Source organism: Chironomus tepperi, unplaced genomic scaffold (assembly GCF_022539635.2).
Source record: "Chironomus tepperi strain 1889 unplaced genomic scaffold, CSIRO-AGI_Ctep_v1 contig_85, whole genome shotgun sequence".
NCBI lineage: Eukaryota > Metazoa > Arthropoda > Insecta > Diptera > Chironomidae > Chironomus > Chironomus tepperi.
In genome coordinates, this window is record NW_027226207.1 from 1,049,101 (window position 1) to 1,074,640 (window position 25,540).

The 25,540-nt window shown below is 31.8% G+C and overlaps 1 protein-coding gene across 1 annotated transcript; it reads right to left on the reverse strand.

Moving 5' to 3' along the window:
* Window positions 1-1,015: 1,015 nt before the first annotated feature.
* Window positions 1,016-24,460, reverse strand: Pde6 (phosphodiesterase 6). The gene is made up of 19 exons (XM_070634637.1): window positions 23,995-24,460; window positions 21,588-22,292; window positions 17,731-17,986; window positions 16,990-17,235; window positions 15,329-15,394; window positions 15,011-15,210; window positions 14,081-14,164; window positions 13,745-13,786; window positions 12,864-13,210; window positions 12,675-12,683; window positions 12,206-12,351; window positions 11,926-12,017; window positions 11,239-11,291; window positions 11,052-11,166; window positions 9,740-9,895; window positions 9,492-9,645; window positions 7,571-7,602; window positions 7,155-7,503; window positions 1,016-6,653 (listed from the first exon to the last, which is right to left on the reverse strand). Exons 2-19 carry the CDS (start codon window positions 21,921-21,923, stop codon window positions 6,274-6,276), a joined length of 3,063 nt encoding a protein of 1,020 aa, XP_070490738.1. The 5' UTR covers window positions 21,924-22,292; window positions 23,995-24,460; the 3' UTR covers window positions 1,016-6,273.
* Window positions 24,461-25,540: the final 1,080 nt, after the last annotated feature.

The following is a 25,540-nucleotide window of genomic DNA, read 5'->3' on the forward strand; positions in this document are numbered from 1 at the left end:
CAACATTAGAGAGCGTCTGTGCTGCGTAACTGCGATTGCTTTAAGGAAAAGAGGTAAGACATAAACAAAATTGAAACAGATAAATTGAGAATAAGAGAAAAAGAGTGGAGAGGCATTTGACTGCTTTAAGAGAGGAGATTTGCTCTGACTTTATACTTAAACATTTGTTTGTTAAAATCAACTTCATTATTCTAAAATCTCGAAATAGACTCAAATTTCATATGGAGTCAAGTCGACTGTAGCATACAAGATCCTGGTCAGCTAATCGCGATTTTGAGCTCTGATTATTCTTCGTTCCGTTCACTCAATATGTTCAGAGTGGGTTGACGTAATAAATGAACGACATCTGAAGCATAAAGTAGATTAATGACGACAGAGATCCATTGCTAAGCATCGCGATAAAACGACCTATTGCTCTTATTTCCAAATATTCTGCATGACCTTTTTCCGGTGTTGCCAGACATGGTCAGATTGTTGTACTATTTGGATCATTACCAGAAGCAATCGATGCATACGGACAAGACCTTTCCAAAATATTAAGCATAAAAATTTAAATGTTTCCATGAAAGCTTCATGACGTGCTAGAATTCGTCAAAAAGCTGAAACTCATTGCTTCAACCTTCTCGGAGGTAGCAAACCATTGAAACTTTACAGTTCCATTCTCGACAATCCAAATCATATCAATTTTACAATGAATGATATCCTGTGATTGTCAGCATGACGAGAAACTTTTTGCTACCATGAAAAAAAAACTTATACTTACCGCAGTTCATATTGCGAGAAGTGAAGTGACAGGAAAGTAAAAAGTTTTACACGCAAAAAAATTCTACCTTAATGACACACGTGCCACTTTTTCTCATTGAGCAATTGCTGGATGTAAAGTACGACCTTTTTTCTCCTGAAAAAGAAGTGAAATTCAAAACTTTTTTGTGTTAGTTCCAAAAATGAACACAGAAAGTTGAAACTTGTTACTTGACATTTTTTTTTTGCTCATTTTTTATTAATTCAAGTTTTAAATAACTTATGTAGTTTGAACAATATTTAATTTATTTGTGATTGAATCCAACATTCATTCCGTTCCATGTGTACCTTAATTAAACTTTTATTCTATTCATACTCGAAAGACATTAAAATAAGAGGTAGTATGATGATCGCAAATTTTTTTCTTTTTTTTAATCTTTTTAATGACTTTTTTTGTGAGATTCTTAAAAGAGAAAAAAGAAGCTTATCTAAGACTTTTTTTTTACATTTTTTTGTTTATTCTACTTCCATTTCCATTATTAATTTGATTTTTTTTTCTTTATTGCTGCACACCAATGAGATGTTTGTTTTAATTGTTGAAAATTTCTCAAGATTGGGGAAATGGGTGAAATTTGGGATGTAGGTGGGCTTTGATGCTTTAATGCTCTTTGAGGTTTAATGAGTTTGCAGATTTTTTCAAGCTTAACTTGCAATTTTGAAAGCTTTTAAGCATCTTAGTTAGGAATTGCTTATGAAAATTTATAATATTGTTTGAAATACGAAATTTACCCAATGAGTCAGACCAAGCGGCAATACTACTTTGCCCATTTCGATTGCCAGTTTGGTGCTCAGACTACAGAATTCTCTATTGGAATTAACAATGTTGGTAATATTCATGAAACTTTCTGTTCTGGACAAATTCTGTTCAAATTTGCGAGTTCAAGGGTTGCTTAAGATTTGAGTACCGGTGCATGTCAATACAGTACGTATTACTGACAATGAGTATCAGTCATCCATACCTTGCCATGATTTGACCCTCCAATGTACAATATGGCACGACAGTAAATACAATGAGTATAGTTCATATAATGTGAATAAGCACAGTACTATACATTTGGATTGCTTGACCCTTGTACATTGCAGTCTCGGAACTGAATCAATGGCAACCTCCTTGATTAAAAAAAGGAAAAGACTAAAAATTTGAATATTTCGAAGTAGAAAAAGTCTTTAAATGCTAAACCTTTATGTCCTTGATAAACCTTATCAATAGTCCAGCTTACCATTAAATATCCAAATAGCCCATGAACAAATCCCATCAAATTGATACAATGTAAAGTTTATAACTTTCTGCATATTAAACAAATTTATGCCTCAATTGAATTCAATTTGAGTTTTTTTTTATTTTATGAGAAAATTTTTGACATGACACAATAGGTTGAAAAGCTTTCATGTCTCATTGCTTAGCCTACCCACAATCCATCCATCCATCCATCCAACAAAAATAAATTGATTGATAAGGATAATGCCCCTCAGGACAAGGGTATTGTGGTTTGCTTAGCAATTACATTTTTCCTTAGTACTTGAACTTTTTGAGGCAAGAAACATGTAAACGAATTTAGGATAGAAATAATATTGAAGGCCAATATTGAAAAAAATATTAAGGTAGACTTAAATGGTCCTTCTGAGTATATTCGTTTGAATGCATAAAGAAAATATCTTAAAACATCATAACCCACACCCATCATTGTTGGATATAAGAAGAGATACATTAAAATGACTAAAAAATATTCATCGTAAGGCATGCCATAAAAAGTGCGAATCGATTATCTTTCATTCTGTATTATTAAAAAGTTTTGACTTTACATGCACGAATAATAAAAATTTTCACAATTTAGGACGCTATAAATTTCCTTTATATTCATTTTTGTGAATGTATGTCAGATTTTTATTTTTATTTTGTGAATATGTATGTAAGTGTTTTGCTTGTGACTCTATAAAAGCTTCTTGACATAATTTATTCTCTTTTTGCTTACTAAGTATACAAAAAATCATAAGACAATTTCCAATTATGAGTATGCTTCTTCTTCTTTATTTCTTCACACGAAGTAGAACTTTCTCGTCGACTTAATTTCGTTGTGTGTGCTTTTGGATGCGGTCGTGAATGTTGCTTTTGTGCAGTTTGACTGGCTGGCTGGGAGAGGGTTTTGTAGTTTCTAGCATACATAAGGTGTTGTGCAGAGGTCTTTGAACTTATTCAGAAAGCACACAATTAAGAGATGGCAGAAAATTCGACATCAAGTCTGCGTGACTATAATGTCAGATTTCATGAAATCCGGCATCAAGCCAGATTCAAGTCGATCTGAATCTAAATTTTCCGTCATTTCTACGTCGTGTGCTTTCCAGGTTGATTTTGATGCTTAAGGATCTTACCCTGAATGGTAATTATTTGGACAGTGACTCAGATCTGGTAAGTTCTAAGCCTATCTTCTTAGGTATTTATATTGAATAATTTCTCTTTAAACGAAAAGTACAGCCTGACAGCTTGATTCGCTCCAAATTTACTGATCAACCGCAGTCAAAAGCACACTTACTATAACAACATATGGTAACTTTCTTCACTAAGTCTATATTAAAATTTCATTCCTTAATTTATACTTTAATAGCATTTATAATTATCAGCAAAATAATTAAGATTTGTTTCTCTTACTTTATTTCATCTACGAAATTCATTTAAAATTTTAATTCTCATATTACAAGATTTTTTTTATTTTATTTTATTTCACTTTGGACTTGCGTGACGTCAAGAACAAGAAAGAGAGAAAATGCCATAAAATCCTACAATTTAGCAACAATTTTGGGTAAATGAAAATTTGTCGTTTTCCATTTTTCTTTTTGTGAATGTCAAAGAAAGATTAAACTCTCATAGAGAAATAAGTAACGATCAAGGAGGGTCAATTACGGTATTAAATGTCAAAAGTGTTGTCTGATTAAGGACATTTAAGGTTTCGAATGACGGGGACTTTAAAATTGGTTTTTAATTTTGACAGGTTAAGATTGATTAGTAATTGACCTAAGGATGGACAATTATGAATCAAAAAAAAAAACACAACATCTTGACATTTTCATACTAAAACTTACTTGCCTCCTTGCTGTAACGATAATACTTCCTCCCATTTTTCATCATCATTTTCTTCTTTTTGTAAAATAAAAAAAAAAATCCTTTTTCATATCAAAAATATATGTATCTTATAGAGAGCTACTTAAATACAGTAGTATAATTTCACAACATGTGGCATGATTAAATTCTATATACAATTGCTTTCCATCCCTTTTACAAATATGTATGCATGAAGATTTTCTTTATTTTTTATTTTTTCATCATAAATATATAATGTATATTTTTTGAGAAATTTAATATCACCTTACTAGTTACTTTTAAGTTGTAATAGCAGCATTTATGCAAAAAACCATACTTCCTTACCTTCTTACTGTCTTCTTAAGGGGGCAGATATGCTATGTTAAAAGCTTTTCGGAAAAGGAGGAAGGGTCAAGTCCTCGGAAAAGAAAATGTGATATTTATTAGGTTTAAAGCTAGATTCGTCATCTACCAAAGCGGACAATATGACATAATGTAGTTATTAACTAGACCTAAAGTGGACTTGTTACATTTTCTCCGGAACGTTCCGTAAAGTTTGTCATTAGTCGACCTTAGGCTCAGATGTTAAATTATCCAGTCTGGTTAGTTGATACGATGCTGTCCCGTAAAGCACAGTTCGAAATGAATTAAAACTCATGCTAACGTCAGCTTGTTGTAAAGCTGCATTTGGCATGAAATTGATAGAGTGCTGTCGTGAAAAGCATAAGGTGAAAAATAATCAACATCAAATCAACAACAGCTCGGTTTATAGCTTGATTTGGCATGAAATTAGCATCAAGTTGGTATGATGATGTTCCAGAGGTAACGCAGAATTGGCCAATAGTCGGTCACCGCCATATGCCATCCGGATCTCGGTATGTATGCCACCAGATACCCCCTCAATTTCTCAAAATAATTTTAAAATTTTCTCATACAAATTTCGATGTCGACTAAGGATTTGAATACTTAGACCTTCTCCTTACATACCCCTACTCAGAAGTTCTATCATACCCCTCCCTTACTACATCCCTGATGCATCTTTCCGTCCTCTACATGAAAATATATTAAATTTTCATATGCTTTAAATCATCCTATTATTCATCTACTCAATGGAATAGGGGACTATGTCAAGGTGCATTTAGCTTTTCATACAAGTCCTATTATTATTAAATATACTTTTTTTTTAGAAAAAGGTTTAATTCTATTCCTTTAAAAATATTCTTATGTTTACTCTTATGCATGAGTTATTTTGAGCGTTTATTCTTAGAACATCTGAAATCTGTCATGTAAAAATGTGTTTTGCAAGGTTGAAATAATTCATAACAAGAAATTGAAAAAATGTTATTTTTAGACAAAACCGTATCTGTGATACTTGATACATACTTTACTTTGATTTAAAATGAAGTGAAATTGGCAAAATTGAAGCTTGATTTAAAATTTGTTTATTAAAAATTCACAAGAATGTTTTAAAAAAATTTTGACGATAAAATCCTTAGAAATTCAAAATCTCATTCCTTTAAAGCTTCGATCAATTTGAAACCCCTTAAAAATCCATTAAAATTCTCTTATAAAAATTACCGCATTTTATATTCACAAAAAGCTTTTCATTTTTCGCATGCATGCGAACGCATTGACTCGTATGGAAAGCTAAAAGCACTAGAAACTCTAATAATTTCAAGCATTATAGCTTTGTATGTCTAAACGATTCATCGAAAAAAAGGGAAATTTTATTTTCCTATCCTTTAAAAAATCTAATATCTTTTCTCCTTTACACATACTTTTTGGATATTATGTTCTCTACTTTACTTTACTCACATAACATTTTATGTTATTTCATAAAGAATTGTGTGCTTTTCTTCCTTCCGTCCTCTTCATCTCTTTCACTCTCTCAGACATGATGACTGTGCTGTTTCTAGAGTTGGAAACTTTTCTCTTTTCTTGGCATAGCTTCATATCTTGATTTAAAGTTCTCAAAGTTTGTCTTAACTCCTTATCCCGAGTGACATTGACTAGGTGAGTTCAAACTTACAGATTGAAACTTACAGCACAACTTGATGATGTCCTTGAAATTCTGCTGTAAGTATGGATTGCCACATTGGCATTAAACTCATTAGTTGTTGGCTACAGCTCTTTGACAAATGCCAGATGTATCACTCGGGCTCTTTAAATCTTCAAGAACTCATGACAATCAGGAAAGTGCTGTCCAAAAAAAGTGAAAAGCTTCCATCCCAAGAATATTTCTTATTACACCCTTTTCTCTAATCTATCAACTGAATGTAATATAAAATAATAATAATGCTGTATAATATAGGAAACGATGCATAAGAGATTTTATACAGTGAAGAGAAGGAATCACGCATAGATTATACGTGATGATCTTCACTGTATTGCTTTGGTCATAATAATAAACACAATTTTGACTTTTTCTTCGTCACTTTTGTCGGATGTGATTTTGCAGAACTGGCCGAGCCAGTTTCATGTATCGTTGAATCGATTTTCGCGGCACTTCCATTTTCTGTATTATTATTCTCAGGTTTATTATCGTGATCGAAGGAACTACTCTCACCACAACTGTTTTGCTTTTCCGTTGATTGCGTTGATGATTTTGATAAGTTAAGCTTATTTCTAACGGCTTTGGATAATGCGCCACTCTTCTTAAAGCTACTAAAACGTGGCTTTCTCTCATGTACCGGTGAAGTTTGATCATCATGTTGAGCATTATGACAATTTAGCTCGCAAACTGTGAATTCTATGTCGCCTATTTCATTAGCATTAGCTAAACATAAGCAAATAGAGGAAAGAAAATGGAAAAATATAGCAACAATGGGGAAAAGGTAAATTTTCATTTATATCGTGACTGTATATTTGTATATTTTCACACTAAACACGTGGAGAATGCTTGAATTAAAGCATAGTATATCAAGTATGCTGGAATGTCTGAAAAGCGCAAAAAAGTTTTTGCTTTCATCAGAAAATGCTTGAGAAATTCGGAAAATTAGAAAATCATTCAAATTAGTTGAATAAGGCTCAAAAAGCTTCTCTTTGACTTTTCTTATCTGATTATAAAAATAACCTTTAGGAATATCAATGAAAGCCTTGAATTAATTTTCTGTGTAATGTTCAATGCCAAAAATGTTTCTAAAAATTGTTTTTGTTGTATTATTAGCTGTGAACGATTTGCATAAAAATATACAAGCATACCGTGTTGAGATCTAATTTACGAGGCATAAAAGTAAGCTATTAGGACTACAACAAGAACAAACTAATTGCTAATTACCAGCGAGTTCCTCAATTGGCTGTTCAATTGTGTCATGATCAATCCATGTCAATCCCATTTCAACCTTTTCAGCCAGATCCTGCCAGTGCCTTCGATTTTCCATCGTACCTTCAAATAATGGCGATATCCATGGAAATGTTTCTGATAATACCTTATACAGTGGCATACAGATGACGTCAATAAAACCGACTTGCATTTTTGGAAGTTCATCTTTTCTCTCTCGGTCCATCATTGCTATAGGCTTTGTATTTAATTGAAGCTTCTCCAAATCACCTTGATCGAAAAATTCATCGGCAACTAATTTTGCAATGCTATGCTGAACTTCCCATGGCTTTGCTATAGCACTCACCTAAATATTTTTGTATGTGTTTATTTTAGGATTCAATGGATATTGATTAAAAATTCAATTTACTTACATCACAAGCTGTCATCATCATACCACAGAGAACTATGTTTACATAGAGTCCATCGACCGAACAGAAGTGAAATGAAAGGAAATATAGAGCACAAGAAAAAGAGTTTTGATGAAATTGATATCATAGAAAATGTGGTGAATATTGCGTAGATATTGTGTGTTTCATGAATCTTAGCTTGACACAGTTGGATATAGTTTCTTGAGATTCTCAACTTTGACCAACTGTCTGATTCTATTTGGGTAGATTCATGTCATTCAGATTGAATTTAATTGCCAAAAAAACTAGAATCATTTGTCTTTCAGCCTCTAACTAAAGATTCATATCCAATACATTAATCACCCTAATTGACCAGAAAAATTGCTATGGTAACCCACACTCCTACATCTTACTTCACAACATGATGATTTCTAGACCTTGCAAGTTTCTAATTTCAGATGAGTCACGATATTTGTACAAGAATAATTGATGAAAATTAATCGAACATGTTTCTGACTTGAGCAAGTCTTATTTTTTTCTGTGATAAAGCAGGAAGTTTCTTCTTAACAGTTTTTTTCTATCCACTTAGTCATGAATAATTTAATGTGAAAAATTTGAGGAAAATTGTGTCATTTATTAATAATTCAAGAACAGTCTCAAATATTGTTTCAGAATAAAATTTCAAATTATGAAATGAATCTACTGAAAAGAGACTATAAATGGAACTATACATTTAAGTCATTTTGTTAACGGCTATAATGGTATATTAGATTACATGGAAAAATCAACAAGTTTGACATTAGGGTGGATTGAAAGTTTTTTTAATAATACACACAAAAAAATCAATTTTTGAGCACTTGCGGAAGGAGAACTGTACGTGTATGTGGGTATTGGAAACGATATAGTTTATGGCCTACGCAATGTATGGTTCGTGACTTTCTGTGAAAACTACAAAAAAGATCACTTGAGGAACTTTATACAGCAAACTAAAATTAGTCGATTCTAATTTTGAGCAGGAAGAACCTTTTGGTTAACCTTTAAACGTTCCTGCATTTAACCTCAAATCTCGAACTTTTGTAACCCCCTGCCTTGAATGTTCTCCATGAAGGAGAACATTGCAATAGCTTTTATTACAATTAAGTATATATTCTACAAGCTCCAGGATACAGTCTGATACTAACATAACCTCAAATTTTCATGTAAAATATAATTTTTGATTAGTTGTAAGCATAAAAAAATTTGTACGTATTCTTTGTGTGAAAATATATATTTTCATCGGATGGAACATGAAGACATAATAATGATGACGATAAAGTCTCATTACACCCTTATGAGACGGTGCGAAAACTGAGACTATGTCTGAGTTATAAACCACACAATTTTGTGTTGTTGTGGCATTTTAACTTATAAAGTGTATGAGAAAAAAAACTTGGTATATAGATAGGAACTTCTATAAATAAAATATTGTTTACATGCAAAGTCACTTCGACATGCAATCAGTTGATGTAGATTAATTACCGAGAATTAGATCGGAATTATTTACAAAAGTCTGCAATTTTTTGTTTATTCTGTAAATGTCACATAGTTTGTGGGAACTTTCTTGCGCGTGTTTTGTGGGATTTATTTCTATTCCCGGACATTTTTCGCCACAAAATCAATATGTTGAAACTTAGTAAAGCATGAATATTCAAGCAAAATTAGAGATTAATCAGGCTAAATGAAGTATAAATGCCCTGAAACATTCATATGCTTCATGTCTGTAGAGAATTTCAAATTGGAATTATAAGACCATCCTCAATCGTCAGTATTCAAAGTTCAAGGCACAAACCACAAAAGCTCAGTGTATTAGACAAGCAAAATTACATGAAACAGACATTAATGCCCATTTTATATTGAAAACGTGGTTAAAATATCTAATAACTTATCAGTACAAGACAATACTTACGTTCCTTTTTCTCTTGGCTCTGCCAATCAAATTCACCATTATCAATCAATTCAAGAAATTTATCTCGTTTCTTAAAATACATGGCTAAGTCTGTCGATAATATAGCCGACTCCACAACATTCATCACATAACGAAAGTCTTCGGGTGATAAAGCCTTAATGGGATGGGAAGGGATAGAAATAAGAAAAATTGTCAATAGTTATGAATGACATATGAGAATGACTAAAATGATCAATTGCCAACCATACCTGAAATATATTATTTCCTTCTGAATTCAAAATCATAACACATTGATCAAAATGATGATGCTCCATTGTACTAGTTGAATATAATATTGCTAATGGTGAGTCTGTTTTTAATTGAAATGCATTGTTTGTGCCGCGATGATCTAAATCATGACATAGCTAAATGGCGCATAGTGGATAGGAGAATAAAAATAGGAAATAAGAAAAAAAATACATCATTTATGATTTAAGTGAATGGATATACTAATAAAATATGCAGCAGAAATGAGTATTGTACGATTGTATCAAAGAATATTAGAAATGAAAAGCGTAAAGCGGATTTTCCCCCGTGACATAGATATAATCTGATAGGTTATAAGATGTAGATGATTCGCCATGAAATACAATATCTCTATATACATATGTATAATAAAATATTCCATCCATTCTCTTTTTCACTTCCCTCATAATTCTTTATCTTCGGGTTTATAAGCTTCATAAAGCTTTTCTGTTTTCATTTTTTTTTTGTTGCCATTCTGTTTCACAATAAATGTAAGAAGAATCAGTTTCACATTTACTTCCCTCCTCAATCAATAAGTAAAGAAAATTGAGGAAAAATTCTATGAAAAGCTCCCTTTTTAGTTCTTCTGTCAATCGAATTGACATTATAAGGTGGAATTCTCCTTTTGTCACATCCACTCTAGAACCATTGTTCTTTGAAATAGCAAGCAATACTTTTTGAAGATACAATTTCAAAAGAATTTCCGAATGTCGAATTTGAATTCGTGGATGTTGTATTTAACTTTGTTTGAGGAAAGCCCCTGTTGCTATGTTATTCACGAAAAGTACTAGAAAATTGATGATTTGTTTCCAAGCGAGGGTTGACCCTGTAATTTGGGCTTCGACATCACAATCCCGACTTCATTCCAGGATCCAATAAACTTGCAATAAACCAAAAATCCCGATCATAACCTCAAAATTGAAAAATCTCACAAAACCAATACTCAGCATAATAAAAGATCCAATTCAAAAACATTTCAGTGCTGTTTCCATCATAATTCATTAGTCCCACATTCAGCATAATTTGATTACTTCATAAGTTAGATAAAGAATTTAATATAATTCAATCATAATGAACTCACAAGCACAATTCAATGATTCTGAACGAATCAATATTTCAGCATAAATTCTCTTATTTTTGTATCATTTACAGTACGAAGTGTGAAGCATTCATTCAATCACATGGGCAATATATATCCGATATTATTAAATTCTTCTTTACGCTCTTCTTTTCCCCATGATCATTTACTAACTAGACACAAAATAAATGACTTACGCATGCCACAAGGAGGCCGAGTATTTCAAGATCCTGCATGAAACGTTCCATCTTTCCCGTCTTCATCATCGCAAACATCGTCTGTGCAACATTGAGCGCGTGCCTCCAATTATGGCTAAATGAAAACGATAACAATAATAAATAATTTTTAATATTCGCAATAGGACTGGATATAAGTTCTTCTTACTATTTAACCGGTCGATAATTCTTTTTCACACTCAATATCCATCGACATAGGACCTAAATTGTATAATTGAATGTACAAGAGAGTGAGGAAGGAACAAAACAAAAAAATATGTGAATTGTATTAGCTTCTACACAAGAGTAGTTTGTTGGTGTTAATTAGACACAGCGGGATGGAAAATGTGATGCTGTACTATTAGTATATAAAATGTTAAAACATAAACTTAACACTTTTCCTGTAGCTCTAACGCATTTCCTTATGAAAATTTGGTAGATGATGTTTCGTTTTATTTAATTGAGTAGCTTTTGATGTGATGGGGTTAAATATGTGAATCATGTGATGGTAATTAAGAGGATGTACATTTTTTTGGTACAAAAGCTTTCAATTATGCAAATTTTCTTTGAGTGGTCGTTTAGAGATTTAAAAAGGACGAGTAGCAATTTGGAAAATGCAAGAGGTGGATGTACCCATAATGGTCATTGAACCCACTCTATTCATAAAAAAATATGCTTGATTCAATTTATATGATTGATATCTCCATCCCCTTCAAACCGTCAAGATTATTTGTATCCAACTGACTGTTCCTTATTTGCATAATAAACCCTTATCATTGGATAGAAATGCGTTAGAATCACTTAATAACAAAAATATTTTTCTCATTTTGACATAGTTTTTACATGCAATACTCACATCGTATGGAATATGAAATTGACTGACTAGATTGAAATCCACAAACATCCTGATTGTTGCCCTACATGTCTCTTCTTCCGATAAATCAAAATCTGTTTTAATAACAAGAAAATGTGTATACATGAATGTATGTATATATTTATCGAAATGAGAAAAAAAAGGCATGAGTACATAGTTTGGACATGACAGACAATATGATAAATCATATTATCATCCATTTAACTGATGCATAAATCTTATTAAATTAATTCTATTCAACCTTATGTTATGATCTACTTACCTATAAATTTGAAGCTATACAACTTATATTCTTCTGCACTTTTAACAGGTTCCGAGGCCAATTTCATCGTTTGATCAGGTGGAGCTGTTGCATGATATGATAAGCACTCAAGTGCGACTTTTTGCTTTGCCATAAGTTTACATGCACTGCATGAGTTTCATTATTATTATTTTGGCAATAGACATTTTTGGATAAGGCATAAAGGCAAGAGATGAAAATTGAGAATTTGGCATTTGGGTGGTTGGAGACACATTGGCATGTGAGGAAATGGAAGAATTTTTTTTAAGAAAATTTGATCACGAGGAGGTAACAAATTGGAGAACATTCCAGATGACATTGGAATCAGTTATGATGGTGGAAGCAGGCATATTATTAAATCGAGGAAGAGAGAGAGAGAGAAGAGCAAAAAAAGGGATGAAATTACTAATCGATATCAATTTTGTGATTGGAATTTTATTTTTTTCCTTACCTCTCATACCTATACACCATTGGCAATATTTGAAAATGGAGAAAAATATAAAATTGGAGAACAAAAATAGCAAAAGAATCGAGATGAGAAATTTGAGATAAAAATTGATTGATTGAATGAAAATGGAAATGATTTCATCACACAATAATGGATGGTATCATTGACTCATCATTCAATTATCTGACTCACATTGTCGTATTATGAATTCCTAGGCCACAGAAAATTGCAAATGCCTCAAATATTGATATTTCACAATTTGTAAATTGAACTCCATTCGCGTGAACATACACGAGGACGCCGATGACATTTGTTTGACCATTATGTATTGGCATGCACAAGATACATTTTGATTCCTGGGCCATGTCATCACTTAAACTATTAATGCTGTACTCTTTATGGCTTTTTAGCCACTCATTTGTATCATTTATGTTTAAAATTGAACCAGTCATTGCCACATTTTGAGCAATTTGAGCTAAAAATGAACTATTAATATCCTCAATAGACGGACGGCCGTTCGATTTTAGTTCATCACTTCCCTATGAAAATGCATGTCAGAGAGAAATATGATAATAATGTTATAATGTTAATTGAAACATTAGCCCCTAAAAGGCATGTTCATTTATTATTGTCACTCTATATCAAGGCTTGGTTTTCTACAGTTAATAGTTCGTGGAATGGGATGGTCATTCTATTGCTTATCATTTTTTAAGAGTGAAGTTCAGAAAATCAGAAAAAAAGCTAATACAATCGTGACATAAAGACAAGCTTTCAATTTACTCCCAAGAGTATTCACCAAAATTTAAATCGATTCATCATCTTCTAAACATCAATAGACTCGTGAAGCAATTTATTTCATGTCAATGATTTTGCGAAAAGTTAACTTTTTTTCATCCTCATTCCAACATAGAATCAATGTAGGCAACAACAAAAAAATCTCAATTTCTAAAAATATATATCCAATCTTCGTTCATTGATGCTTGTAAGAAAATACAATTAACTGTAGAAAACTCATAATTGTCGTATATAATTGAAAAGAGAATGGACAGAGAACGTAAAAGCTTCTCAATTACCATTTCAAATATCCTGGTGAATTTGGGTGGAACAGTAGTAGCCTTTTTTTACGTCGTCATCATCGATGTCGTTCCGAATAAATGAAAAAAAGCAACCAAATAGCAGCGAAAATAGCATAAAATATGGAGGGAGGAATGAGAAGAAAATTGTAAGGTTAGGAAAATGCTTGTTTTATTATCTGATAAAAGAAGAAGAATATTCATTCACAAGGTACAGTAATGCATAAATAAGTCGCTACTTCTATTTATAAATGAATAACATAAAACTATAAACTATAAGAAAAATATCAGAAGAATGAAAAATATAATTGTGAATGAACTATAATCAATATTTACCTTTTTCGATGCATCTTTGTCAGGTTTATTGCTTTCCTCATAATCTATTTGATTAGTTGACTTAAGCATTCGCTCTAAATGACTCTGTGAATGAGAATGGAGAACAGAGAATGAAAGAAAGTTGTAATCATTGTCGCATCGTTATGAACGCATTAGAAGTCAAAAAGAAGCTTTCAATGGGGAGAGGATGAAAGGCCAGCTTATGTAGATTAGTTTATTTATGATGATTTTTTTTGGGGTTGAATTCTTTGTACGTGAAGGATTTGTTTGTTTTGAATATTTAAAGGTAAATAAGATAATGGAGAGGATGAATTAAGGATATTTGTCAAGAGTCAGCCCAATAAATATTAATGGTGCCAAAATTAAGCATAATTGACGAATTTTCTTTAAATAGATTTAAATTAGTTATAACGTTCATTTTGGATTTGAATATTATTTATTGTACATAGTTGAAAACCCTTTTCCATATAAAATATTCAGTCTGTTGTTGAACTCCGAAGAATAAACATCTCATTTATTGATAAATCCACCAAGAAGTAAATAGACCACAATTACAAAATAAATCTCATTAAGCATTAGTATTGCCTTTTTCTGTGCCACAAATCAGTTTTCAGAAGTGGCAAATTAAAGGTTAAAATACTGAAGAAAGGGACACAAAAACAAATACTTAGAATATTAAAATTCACGATCCAATTCACCGAAATATCTGACTTTATACAGTCACAATAAAATCGATCACAGAGCCTACAATTTTCTTTCCATCCAACTACTCTGTCGGAAAAAGTGAATATTGAAAAAAGAACTTTAAGGATAGATTTTGTTATTCTGCGTCGCAGATGACACAGAAAGAATGAAATGAAAGCGAAAGGGAAGAAAGAGGTCTATATGCGTATATTGATAAAGTAGTACAAAGTATATTTGAATTATTACCGCTTCACAGCATTCCAAATCACATAGAAATACGGCACATCGTTCACATTTGAGAACATCTCTCGCCTCTTTCATGATTTTCGTTACCAGACATTCCAAATTATTTTGCTCCTCGAAAATGCTTTTTGCTAAATCGAGTAAAATTTGATTCCGTTTATACTCGAGGACACTGTTCTGAAAAAGCTGAGCATTTTGTATTCCTGCATGATGATAAAAAAAATATTTTACGTATTAGAAATTCACTTAATATGTAAATGTGAGGAACATTACAGCAATCACTGAAAGTATCTCAGGAAATATTCTTCTTATCTCACTTACCAATGCCGCAAAACGTAAGATACCGCTTAAACACTTCAACATCACGTTCTGTAAACTCTTCCTGACCTAAAAAAGGAGAGAGAAAAATGTTTATAATGGACGACACAAGATGAACATTAGCTTTCATTGTAAGAGCCATCTTGCAAGACGATGCAGCTTAGCTGGAGATGTCATTGAAAAAATTTAAAAGAGTCATTCACTTGTCAAAAGCATATCTAGTGGAGATGCTACATTTTGTTAAAGGAATGTCTATGAATAGAGGTTACAATTTCTAGTTGGAATCTTCCAGTGCTTTACAGATCGTTCAAAAATTTAGAAAATTTCTAGTACAAACCACAATTATATCCAATTTTTCTAAGAAAATCAATCAATTATATCTAGAAGTATAAGCATCAAGGTCAAAATCATGTTCAATTCGGTTCACTTACACCTGTTAATGAAACTTTTGAATATAATTTGTACGAACAAAGTGCTTCAACTAAGAATTAGTCCCACACAGCAACCTTGTAAGGTTTCCATGTAAGAGTTTATAATCTTATTCACAACTTTGACATAAATTTTCCTCCTTACGTCATTTTGTAAATTTTTTTATTCACTTCTTATGAATCTCTACATCATAAACTCAACTCCAAGAGAGACATTTATTCCTAACTTTATGTTATCGCATGACATGAAACATTACCAATAATCTTTTGATTGACAGATAAAATGACGTTAAAATATGATAAAATATTAAAGAAGCGTGATACTTGAAAATTCAATACTTGGATGTAAAAGCTTAAAGTCGAGGAGCTTTTCACGCGATTTTATGATTTAAATGTAGATTTTATGGCAGAAAGACTCGTTAAACTTAGAATTTTTATTGCTCTTTAGTTGACCTTAATATTCAGGATATGTCATGAAACGATTTTATGTTGATTTCAAGAGCTTTTTTTGGGGTTGACTGATTAAGCATGAAAACTTACAAGCTTAATGAGTATTTACTGTGGCAAATTTGTTAATATTGAAGGGAAATTTGGCACTAGATCAGCGTCAGGTTGTTGCAAAGCCAAAATAGAGTGGGTCTGGCAACATGCCGGCCCGAAATTATTGCCTGACCACATTTTAGACTCTTTTGTTGTCAAGTGTGACGGCAGACTACATTGCATTTATTTAAGAGCTAACTCAATAAAATCAAGCTATTGCAATTCTATAACTACTTCATAGAAAATTTATAAATTGAAAAATTTCCCTAACTTAATCTTGATCATAAGTCACGGAAATAAAATTCTTTTAAACAACCTACACGATGCTAACGAGAATAAAGCATGCACTCAACACTATAAATGAGCTTAACGAGTAAACTGCTTCAACTCATCCGGAAAATTCAATTGATTATCCTTAATTTCCAATAATCATTCAACTTGATTTTTTCAATATGTATATTCAACAGCCTTGCATAGAAACTCAACAAGTCATTTAACGAGAGTATCTAACAACATGATTTTTGCTAGAACAATTGCCGTAAGACATGCAACGTATACGTGATAGATTTTGAATTTTCCAAAAAAAAAAATAACATTTTCATCCATTTTAAGCTCGCATCGTATATACAGTACTATAAAATGTAATTATGCTGAAAAGCTAAAATTTATATTCACGTAAATGCCATTTTAACATACCATTTGTCTTGTTTATGATTTGAGCAACACCTATAACTTCACCCTCATAGTTACAGATCGGTAACGAGAGAATATTATTTGTTTTATAGCCAGTCTTAAGATCAATTTCACAATTGAAACGTGGATCATTATATGCGTCCTTTATGTTCACCATTTCCTTGGTCTCAGCAACATGTCCAGCGATGCCAACGCCAAACGGAATGATAATTTCTTCCGCTTTTGCACGTTTAATTGCATCATGAAGAGCTTAAAGATTTTAACATAGAGTACATTTTGTTGTTGTTGTGGATTTAATGAGCAGCATTGAAAATGAGGATGAGAAGGAAAAGAGAAAAAAGGATTTAAGTTTGAATGAATAAATAAATGAATTGTTCGTGATGATAATGATGATGGTTGTGCTGATGAGGAAGAGATGAGGTAGTGATGAGATAAGGCACATTTCATTGAATCTCAAAAGAAGAAATGGAAATAAGATAAACAGAAAATAAAGGGAAAGTTACCCTGGGGGATGCTTCAACAATTTCTTTTTACTTATTTCAAGGTAAAATCCTTCAAAGTTGTCAGAAAGAGAATTGTCAGAAAAAGAATTCTTCTGACAAGTGAAGGAACTTCATGTTCTTGGCTTCAAAGTTCTGTCAAGAATATGTTCGGAATTGTGCCAATTTTTTCTCATTTCCTTCAAGTTATCATCCCTTGACATAAATCAAATAAATGTATGTATGAATATAAAACATTTCTCACCAGTATCTTGAGTGACATCAAAGAGCTTAGCCTGAAGGTAACGAGTCTGTGCTGAATTGCCTTTTACGAGAAACAGTGATCCTCTGTCAGCATGCGTTAATAATTCAACATTTACGAGTATCTTATGACATAAGATATCAATATTGAGCTCATTTGCTATATCCTTTATCAGTTCCATAAACAGCTCTCCTTCATCTAATTGTGCTAAACTTTTTCGAGTCTCATTTGAGCTTCTCGACGAAGATGATGTGCTTTGCTGCGAATATAAATGGATTAAAATAATAAATTTTTCTCTGTCTTATTGCTCGCTGTCTTATATTATGCTTTTATTATTCCTTTTTCATTTTTATTAAGTACCGGCAAGCAGGCAAGAACCATTAAAATTTCATCAAGACAAATTAAAATAAAATTCATTTAATATTCGTATCTTATGCTGGGCTACGCTCTTTAATGTTGTTTTTGTTGCTGGATAATATTTTAATTTCATCACTTTTTTCAATTTTTTACGTGCTCATGTTCTAGATTATAGTTAAGTATGGACGCATTTTGAGTGTCTAGGAGTTATTGGCATGAGTCCTATGCATTCTAGTTTACGATTTTCTACAAGATTTAATTTCATTTTATACAAAGTACTTCAAGTTGAGTCAAGTCAATTAACTTTTAGGGGCAACTGTCTACTAATCAACTTGAAGTACGTTTATGCTAGTATTGCTATGAAAAACATCGGAACTTCTAGATTCTTAGACAAATTAAATCCAAATAATCTTAACGTCTAGTGCCTTAATCCTTTTTATGCCTCACTGCTGTTCAAACCTAAATTGAGGTCGCTCTCATGAAGGATATTCGAATCCAAATCAATTAACCAACCTTCAATAGACATCCTTAAATAAACTTCAGAATCGATCTCAATCCAACTTCTTATTATTAATTAGACTAATCATGTCAGGTGCACTTTGAAATGAATGATTAGAAAACGAAGAAAAAGTGACAAGGTAATGTGGAAATATGAATTTTTCAGCTACCGCTTGAGATTAAAATGAGGAAAACATGCATAAATAATTAATTCACACATTCAAGCATGAATGAGAATCTTTTGGATTGCGATATGATTTTGAAGATACTTGTGAAGTAAATTATGATTAAATTTAAGGATTTTGAAATCAAGTGCTGGTGCTGCACAGTGTAGCTTGAAGTCGACGAGCTGGTTTTCGACCAAAACTGCAGGTCTACAGCCTTGGAGAAACTATAAAGTACAGTCGAAAACTGCAGACCCTACTCTGCAGTTGGTTGGTACTGCATCAAGGTGCTTCACAAATCGGCTGTAGAGTAGATTCTTATCTAGTAGAAAGAGCCATCCAAATTCAGAAATCCAAAAACATCAAAATTAGAAATGTTATCATCATCTTCATTTAAGACCTTCCCATCTCTGTGCATGCGTTCCAGTCACGACATAGGAATCAGAATGAAAACTGCTTCTTATTCCTCACTAAATTCACTTATCTCAAAAATTATTTTCACATAATTTTTTTGTTATTTTGAAAATTCATTTGCGTAGGTGCAGAAGTAAGGAAATTGTTTCAGAAAAAATTGTGGTAGAGTAAAAAAAAGTTAAAGAAGATGTAAAAGTTTTTCAAAGCTAAAATGTGTGCTTTCGTGTTTAATTCCCATCTTTTTTTCCATGTTATCTCATCTCTAATTCTTTTTTAATTACGACTCTTTTCCTTCATACACATAAATATTAAAATATCAAGAATAATGCTTTTATTTTTATGAACAAAAAGCTTGCAAACAGCATCAACAGAAGAGGAAGTGCTTGAATGAAAAAAATACATATTTTTCCGATTGCTCTTCCATGTGATATATCTCGAATAGAATGAAAAAGGAGAAAAAAAGAGGAAGTAATAACTAGCATAGAAGTCAATGTGATTCATTTAACATGTAACAGGTGATTCCAATGTATTTTCTTCTCATTAACTTCTTTCAGTTATCTTGAAGCGTGAAAAATCTAAACGCAATCGTTGAGCTTACAGCCATGAAGGTATGTAGCAGTCGATTGAAATCAATTCATCATAATTAAGGATTGAAAAATATTACATTAAGATTTGCTGAAATTAATTTGTTGGAAATTAGACGAAATTTGAGGATTATTACTGTAAGGCTTTAGGCACAAGTCTTATTAAGTCTAACCGCAAATGATGGAACACTTCAAGTCAATTGTTTCAAGCTTATTTCTAATGAAAATGAGAACGAGAAAAAATCTGTGGTTAATTTTCATTGTACTGTCAATCAAGCACAGAGTGTTCTCTAATTTCTTTTGTGGTTTTTTTGGGATTTCTCCTTAATTAAGTTCTTAAATGGGGGTATGATACATGCATGTTTAAGTAATGTTAAATCGATAAGATCGAAAGCCTTTTTTCATTACCCCAATCCTTTCTCCTAACACATGTTCGTTTTGTGAACGAGAGATTAAAACTATATATTTTATGTATGTTTGTTATCTTCTTTGTCACTCGAATTTAATTATATTTCAATGTATAGAGCATGTTTGACAAGAAAATGATAGATAGACAAAATGACATATCTGTCAAAAGGAATCTCAAAGGAAATCCATTTGTTTTTAGATAGGATATGTACAAAAAAGAGATAGGAACAAAGTTGTTAATCCAAAAGTTTTTGTGCATGTTTTCATTCCATTATCGTGTAATCATCAGTTTAATTACTAATTCTACTTCCACATCATTTACTTTATTTTGGCGTGTATAAAGGTAATTTTCATTCGAAATTTTTTTTATATTCTTTTGTATGCTTAGTCGTTCATTCATCTCCTTCGTTAATTTTAAAGTACGTTCATTCTTTATGGTCGTAAAAATTTTATTTTAATTAATCATTAAAAGATTAATGGAATAATATGCTTATATTCTTGTTCGGTTCTTTTTATTGATTCTTTTAGAAATATTTCATAGGATCGTGTAGTCAGTCGATAGTTTTAGAGCTGTATGGTGAGGCATAATTACGTTTTGTACAATTTTCAACTATTAGAATCAAAAAAATTAAAAATTTTGACAAAAATTCCATAAAACCCAGCATCGATAAAATTTATAAAATTATATAAGAGTCGAACTTCCGATTTTTCGTATTTATGATAATCTTCGTATTTAATCATACTATACAATACATAAGTTTGACAAAATTCGTAATGTTTAACCTAGTAGACAATCAGAATGCTTTAATGGTACCGTGACACCATTAGGATTCCCAAATGCGTTTTCTTGGCTTAGTAGGGGAAACAGTTAATTGATTCACCTTTGAATAATCTATGACTTATTTAGGTTCAAGATTCATCTGTGAGTATTTCTTATGTCTTTAAATATCCACCTAATAACCGAGTTATGCTAACAATCCTTAAGATTCAGCATAATTTAAGTTTTCACACCTATAATACTGCCATGTGATAGAACTATTAGTCATCACTACTAGAAACACTTCAGTACAAGCACAAAAAAATCATAAATGTGATAAAAATGATGTTTTTATTGCATCTGCAGCAACACAGATCATAAGAATATGTAGTTGAAAGGTATAAGAATCTCTCAGGAATTCACAATAAATTTTCACTAAATAGCTAAATGACATAACTGTCTCAACAATATATATAAATTCTCAGTAAAGTTGTGAGTAGCTCAACAGCAAAGAAAATAAATAAAAATGCGTTTAAAATCATTTTCCCCAATGTAATAACTCCGACATCTTCCTATGTACACTGTCACTTACATTGTATTATACGACATTTTTATTTACAGACCAACAGGCTGAAGTGAAGGAATAATAATGATTATAAATAGTTAATTTTTACTTACTATCATTGATGATGACAACCATTGTTGATAGAGTTCAGAAGTGACAGATGATCTATGTAGTTGTTCTCTGTCAATCACACGGTCTTTGCTTTTTGTAATGGAATGGAGACGATTTATCACATCATCCGATGCTTTCTCTTTAAGCCATCTCTCGATAGCACCGGAATTAGCCTCAAAAAAATCATTCACTTTTTGCAACTCATCCAGACTATTCGTCGTCGTTTCAATTGTCGTTGAATTTGATGTCGTCATTGTCGTCGTCGTCGACGTCGTTTCTTTTTCAATTATATCACAACTGACTAAAGCGGTTGATGAGCCATTTAAATTAGCCATCATTTCCACTACACCGAAATTGATTGACGGATTTATTCTTCACAATAATTACCGATCAATTAAGGTAAATTATTTTATGAATCTAATATAAACTTTGTCTACTTCTGCCACTTTATGTACACTGTTGGAAATATGTCACAAATTTTTCTGTTATTTTTTTTTTATTACTTCTTCTTGTTCTCTTTTGGTGTTGCGCTTGTTGTCACTTAAAACAGCCACGCACCAAACGACAAACTTTTAAATTCATTTACATTTGATTTTCATTTTTTCTGTTTGTTTTGTTGTTTATTTCTCTCTTTTTATTCAATTGAAAGTGCATTTTCGCTCAGCAAAAGCGTGCTTGTGTTTGGTTTGACTGGTTGATTTATTGACCTGCAATGTTGATTTACGGATTATTTGCTTTTAATTTGGACATTACACAATGATTAAACATTCAAAAAGCAAGCTTTGATTTGCAAAGAAGCCGATAATATTTAAAATTTGAATTTTCTTGAACTTTTCATTGATTTGTTTACAAAAGTTTAAAATTGAATATTTTGTTATTTAAGCATGATTATAGATATGAATTGGTATTATAAGCTTTGCTCCGCTCTTTTTAATACCCTATAATCATTCAAATGACAGTAATCTTCATAGTTTACCGAAAATTCAATCTCAAAATCTTGAAGTGAGAAATGTAAACAAATCATTCATTTCTTTAAAATCGAATTTAAAGCTTTAAATCTGATACTATTGAATCATATTAGAAAGAGTTCAAGTACGTAAATCAATTCAATTAAAATCCTAAATTTAGACAAAAGAAAAATCCCACAAAAAATACGAAAACATTGAAATCGATATCGACTCTACCAATAAAGTTTCAAGGAATTGACGTAATATCCACATATATTGGCCACACTCACAAAATAATATTGTCTGTTTCAATTCAAATCAAACTCAGACGCCCGCACATTTAGTCAAAATAGAAATAGCAGCAATGCACTTTTATTTGAATCGTCTTGTCTGATTACCTCACTTAAGCTTATTTGTGAATTGCACACACGACAAGAAAGCAAATTCCAATCATGAATTGAATTTTTCTCACCGTAATTTATTTATTTATTTATTTGTTTATTTTTTTTCGTACGAAATTTGAATTAAAATTCTTTCTGCAAATTAGTTGCACTTGATGTATACCGTGAATGTATGTATAAACACCTTACACTTTTGACTTCATTTTTGTTGCTGTACATAAGTATGTACACTCGCACACAATTTTTTACTTTTTTGTTGTTCTATTAACCTTGAAACAATAGCTATTCAAAAATGAGAGTATTAATCGATAATTCATGGTTCTTTAGACTTTTTATTGCTTTTCTTCATACTGTTTCTTTTTCTGTGTATGTAAAAAAAATTAAATTTTTAATGTCACCACCGCGGTAAGAATAGCTCTCTGTAGCACTAAATAGTATTATGAGGGATGAAGGAAAAAAAAAATCTCAGCAGAATGGATTTTTTTGGGATTTTTTTTTTTCCATTTACTAGAGCGCATTATTGTAGATTGTGGTGAACTGGATGAGTGAGTTAAGCTGATTTGGTTTGTTATGGATTAAAACTTGTTGGGAATCTACTTTTTTAAGTTTGAAAACTTTAAGGTTTTTGAAGTCTGGAAATTATATAAAATTCTTAAAGTCTATAACAATCGACTAAAGATTAATGAGTTAATTTCAAGCAGACATGCTTAAAGATATCCTCATAATGCGACCTAAAGTCGGTCTTCACGAATTTTAATCACAAAATTATACAAAATTAATTACTTCATTTTTCTTTCCTAATTAAAAATACTTCATTAGCTTCGCTATCAGATTATCCAAATTACTCAAAAAGTTCACATCATTTAGGTCCAGTGGTGGGTAACCTTTTGTTTTTCACGGAACTGTTTAGACCACTACTAACTTAGTCAACAGAAGCCATACACAATATACGATTCATGGCATTTCCTAATAATTTTAGGTGCCGTGGCACAAAGGTTGTCCACCACTGCTTTAATGTAAGGAAATGCGCTTCATCGAAAGAGCTTTTCTAGGCCCCTTACCCATTCAATTCTCCTCTTTGGACTTTCTTATGCTTCTTTTGCGATTTAAAAATATTAAATTTCCTTTGCACACGCACTCAGACACACGCACGCAAATTGTGCACAAAATGTTGTTTGCCACCAAAAAAAAAATTAACTATCGATTTCTTTGATGCTCCTTTTTTCCTTTCCGTTTTTTCGAAAAAAATATTATCATTCCTTCCTTGTGAAAGATTCTCTTCTTTTTCTTTTTATTTCTTTTTTTTTGTGCCCCTTTTTAATCTTTATTACGAATTAAAATTCACTCATAAACTTCCACTTCCTCTTAATTCGTTTCTTTGTTATTCTTTTTTCGGATAGACACTTTTCAACTTTTTGCTTTATTATTTTATTTAAAAGAACAAACTTTTTTTTTGAGGTGAGAATTTTTCACTTTTTTCACTTTATTTTCCTTTCAAAAATGAGGAAAATATTATCCTCAGCAGGAATGCACAACATTATCGAAGGTAGAAGGAAAACTGAACGTAATATCATGCCAAGAGACTCACGAAGTTGTAATCGAAAGAAATTGGGAAAAGTGGGGTTGTTTGGGCAGAGAAGAGAATGAAAGTTGTAACATACGGGCATTGCTTGGAAAGTAAATTGAGTAGAAGTGACTGTGGAAGGTTGTCTAAGTGCCAATAAAGCGCTTTTTAGGTTCTAGGTATCGGATGACTCATAAATACAACAATGTGATGTAGGGATGGAATAATACGAAATTAGTGGCTGTTCCACGTTGAATCCTATCTAATATCAATATAACGCCGGCTTGATGCATTGTTATTTACCTTATTTACCGCCTGTAATCCTCAATCCACTGTCTTCTGTTGGTTTAGGTGGCCTTGCCTAGAAGACAACTTGTAATAATGTATTCAATGCTGAAGAATGGCTAGAAATTGGAATCCGCACAAACAATATAGTCCCTTGTGTCTATTCAGAATGAAATGCATTCTCACTAACAATCTGTCCTCTAGCAGCGTCAGTTTGAAAAATTCTTTGTCAATTTATTTAATGATTTCAAAAACTAAAATTTTGAAAATTTATTTGCAAATGTTTACTACGATTTGTGATAGCATTTCAATCAGGCAAACAACATATACACCGTGAAATACCAAGGTAGCGATTTTAGATTGTCGCCTACTGAATAACTTGAGAACCATTGATTTATTATATTTGTTTTGTAATATAATTTTCAAAGTTTATAGATAACTCGAGATTGGAATGAGTAAAGTTGGTCATATTTTATTCAAATCCTTTCAATATTCAGACAACTAACTCCATTCAAAATTTCCTTAACATCCTCAAAATTCATCAATACTCACCAGCAACCCTACCCAGACAATCCTAATGCGACAGAAAAAAGCTCATCACTTCAAAAAGCGAATGCGCCGGGAAAATGAGGAGAAAATTATTGTTCTCAGAAAAAAGCACGAACGCAGAGTGTTGCAGCTGCGCAAAAGCTCCCAACAATCTGTGTGTTTTGTATCTAGAAAAAATAAAATAATTTTCTGTGTTATTTGTTGTGTTT

What these genes read in the sequence shown, in the direction of transcription:
- Pde6 (XM_070634637.1), bottom strand. Translation starts at nt 21,923, where the DNA reads ATGATGGCTAATTTAAATGGCTCATCAACCGCTTTAGTCAGTTGTGAT. An exon ending in GTATAGCTTCAAATTTATAG is followed by an intron (nt 12,018 to 12,205) that starts GTAAGTAGATCA and finishes TTATTAAAACAG; the next exon opens with ATTTTGATTTATCGGAAGAA. An exon ending in AAGGAAATAATATATTTCAG is followed by an intron (nt 9,646 to 9,739) that starts GTATGGTTGGCA and finishes CATCCCATTAAG; the next exon opens with GCTTTATCACCCGAAGACTT.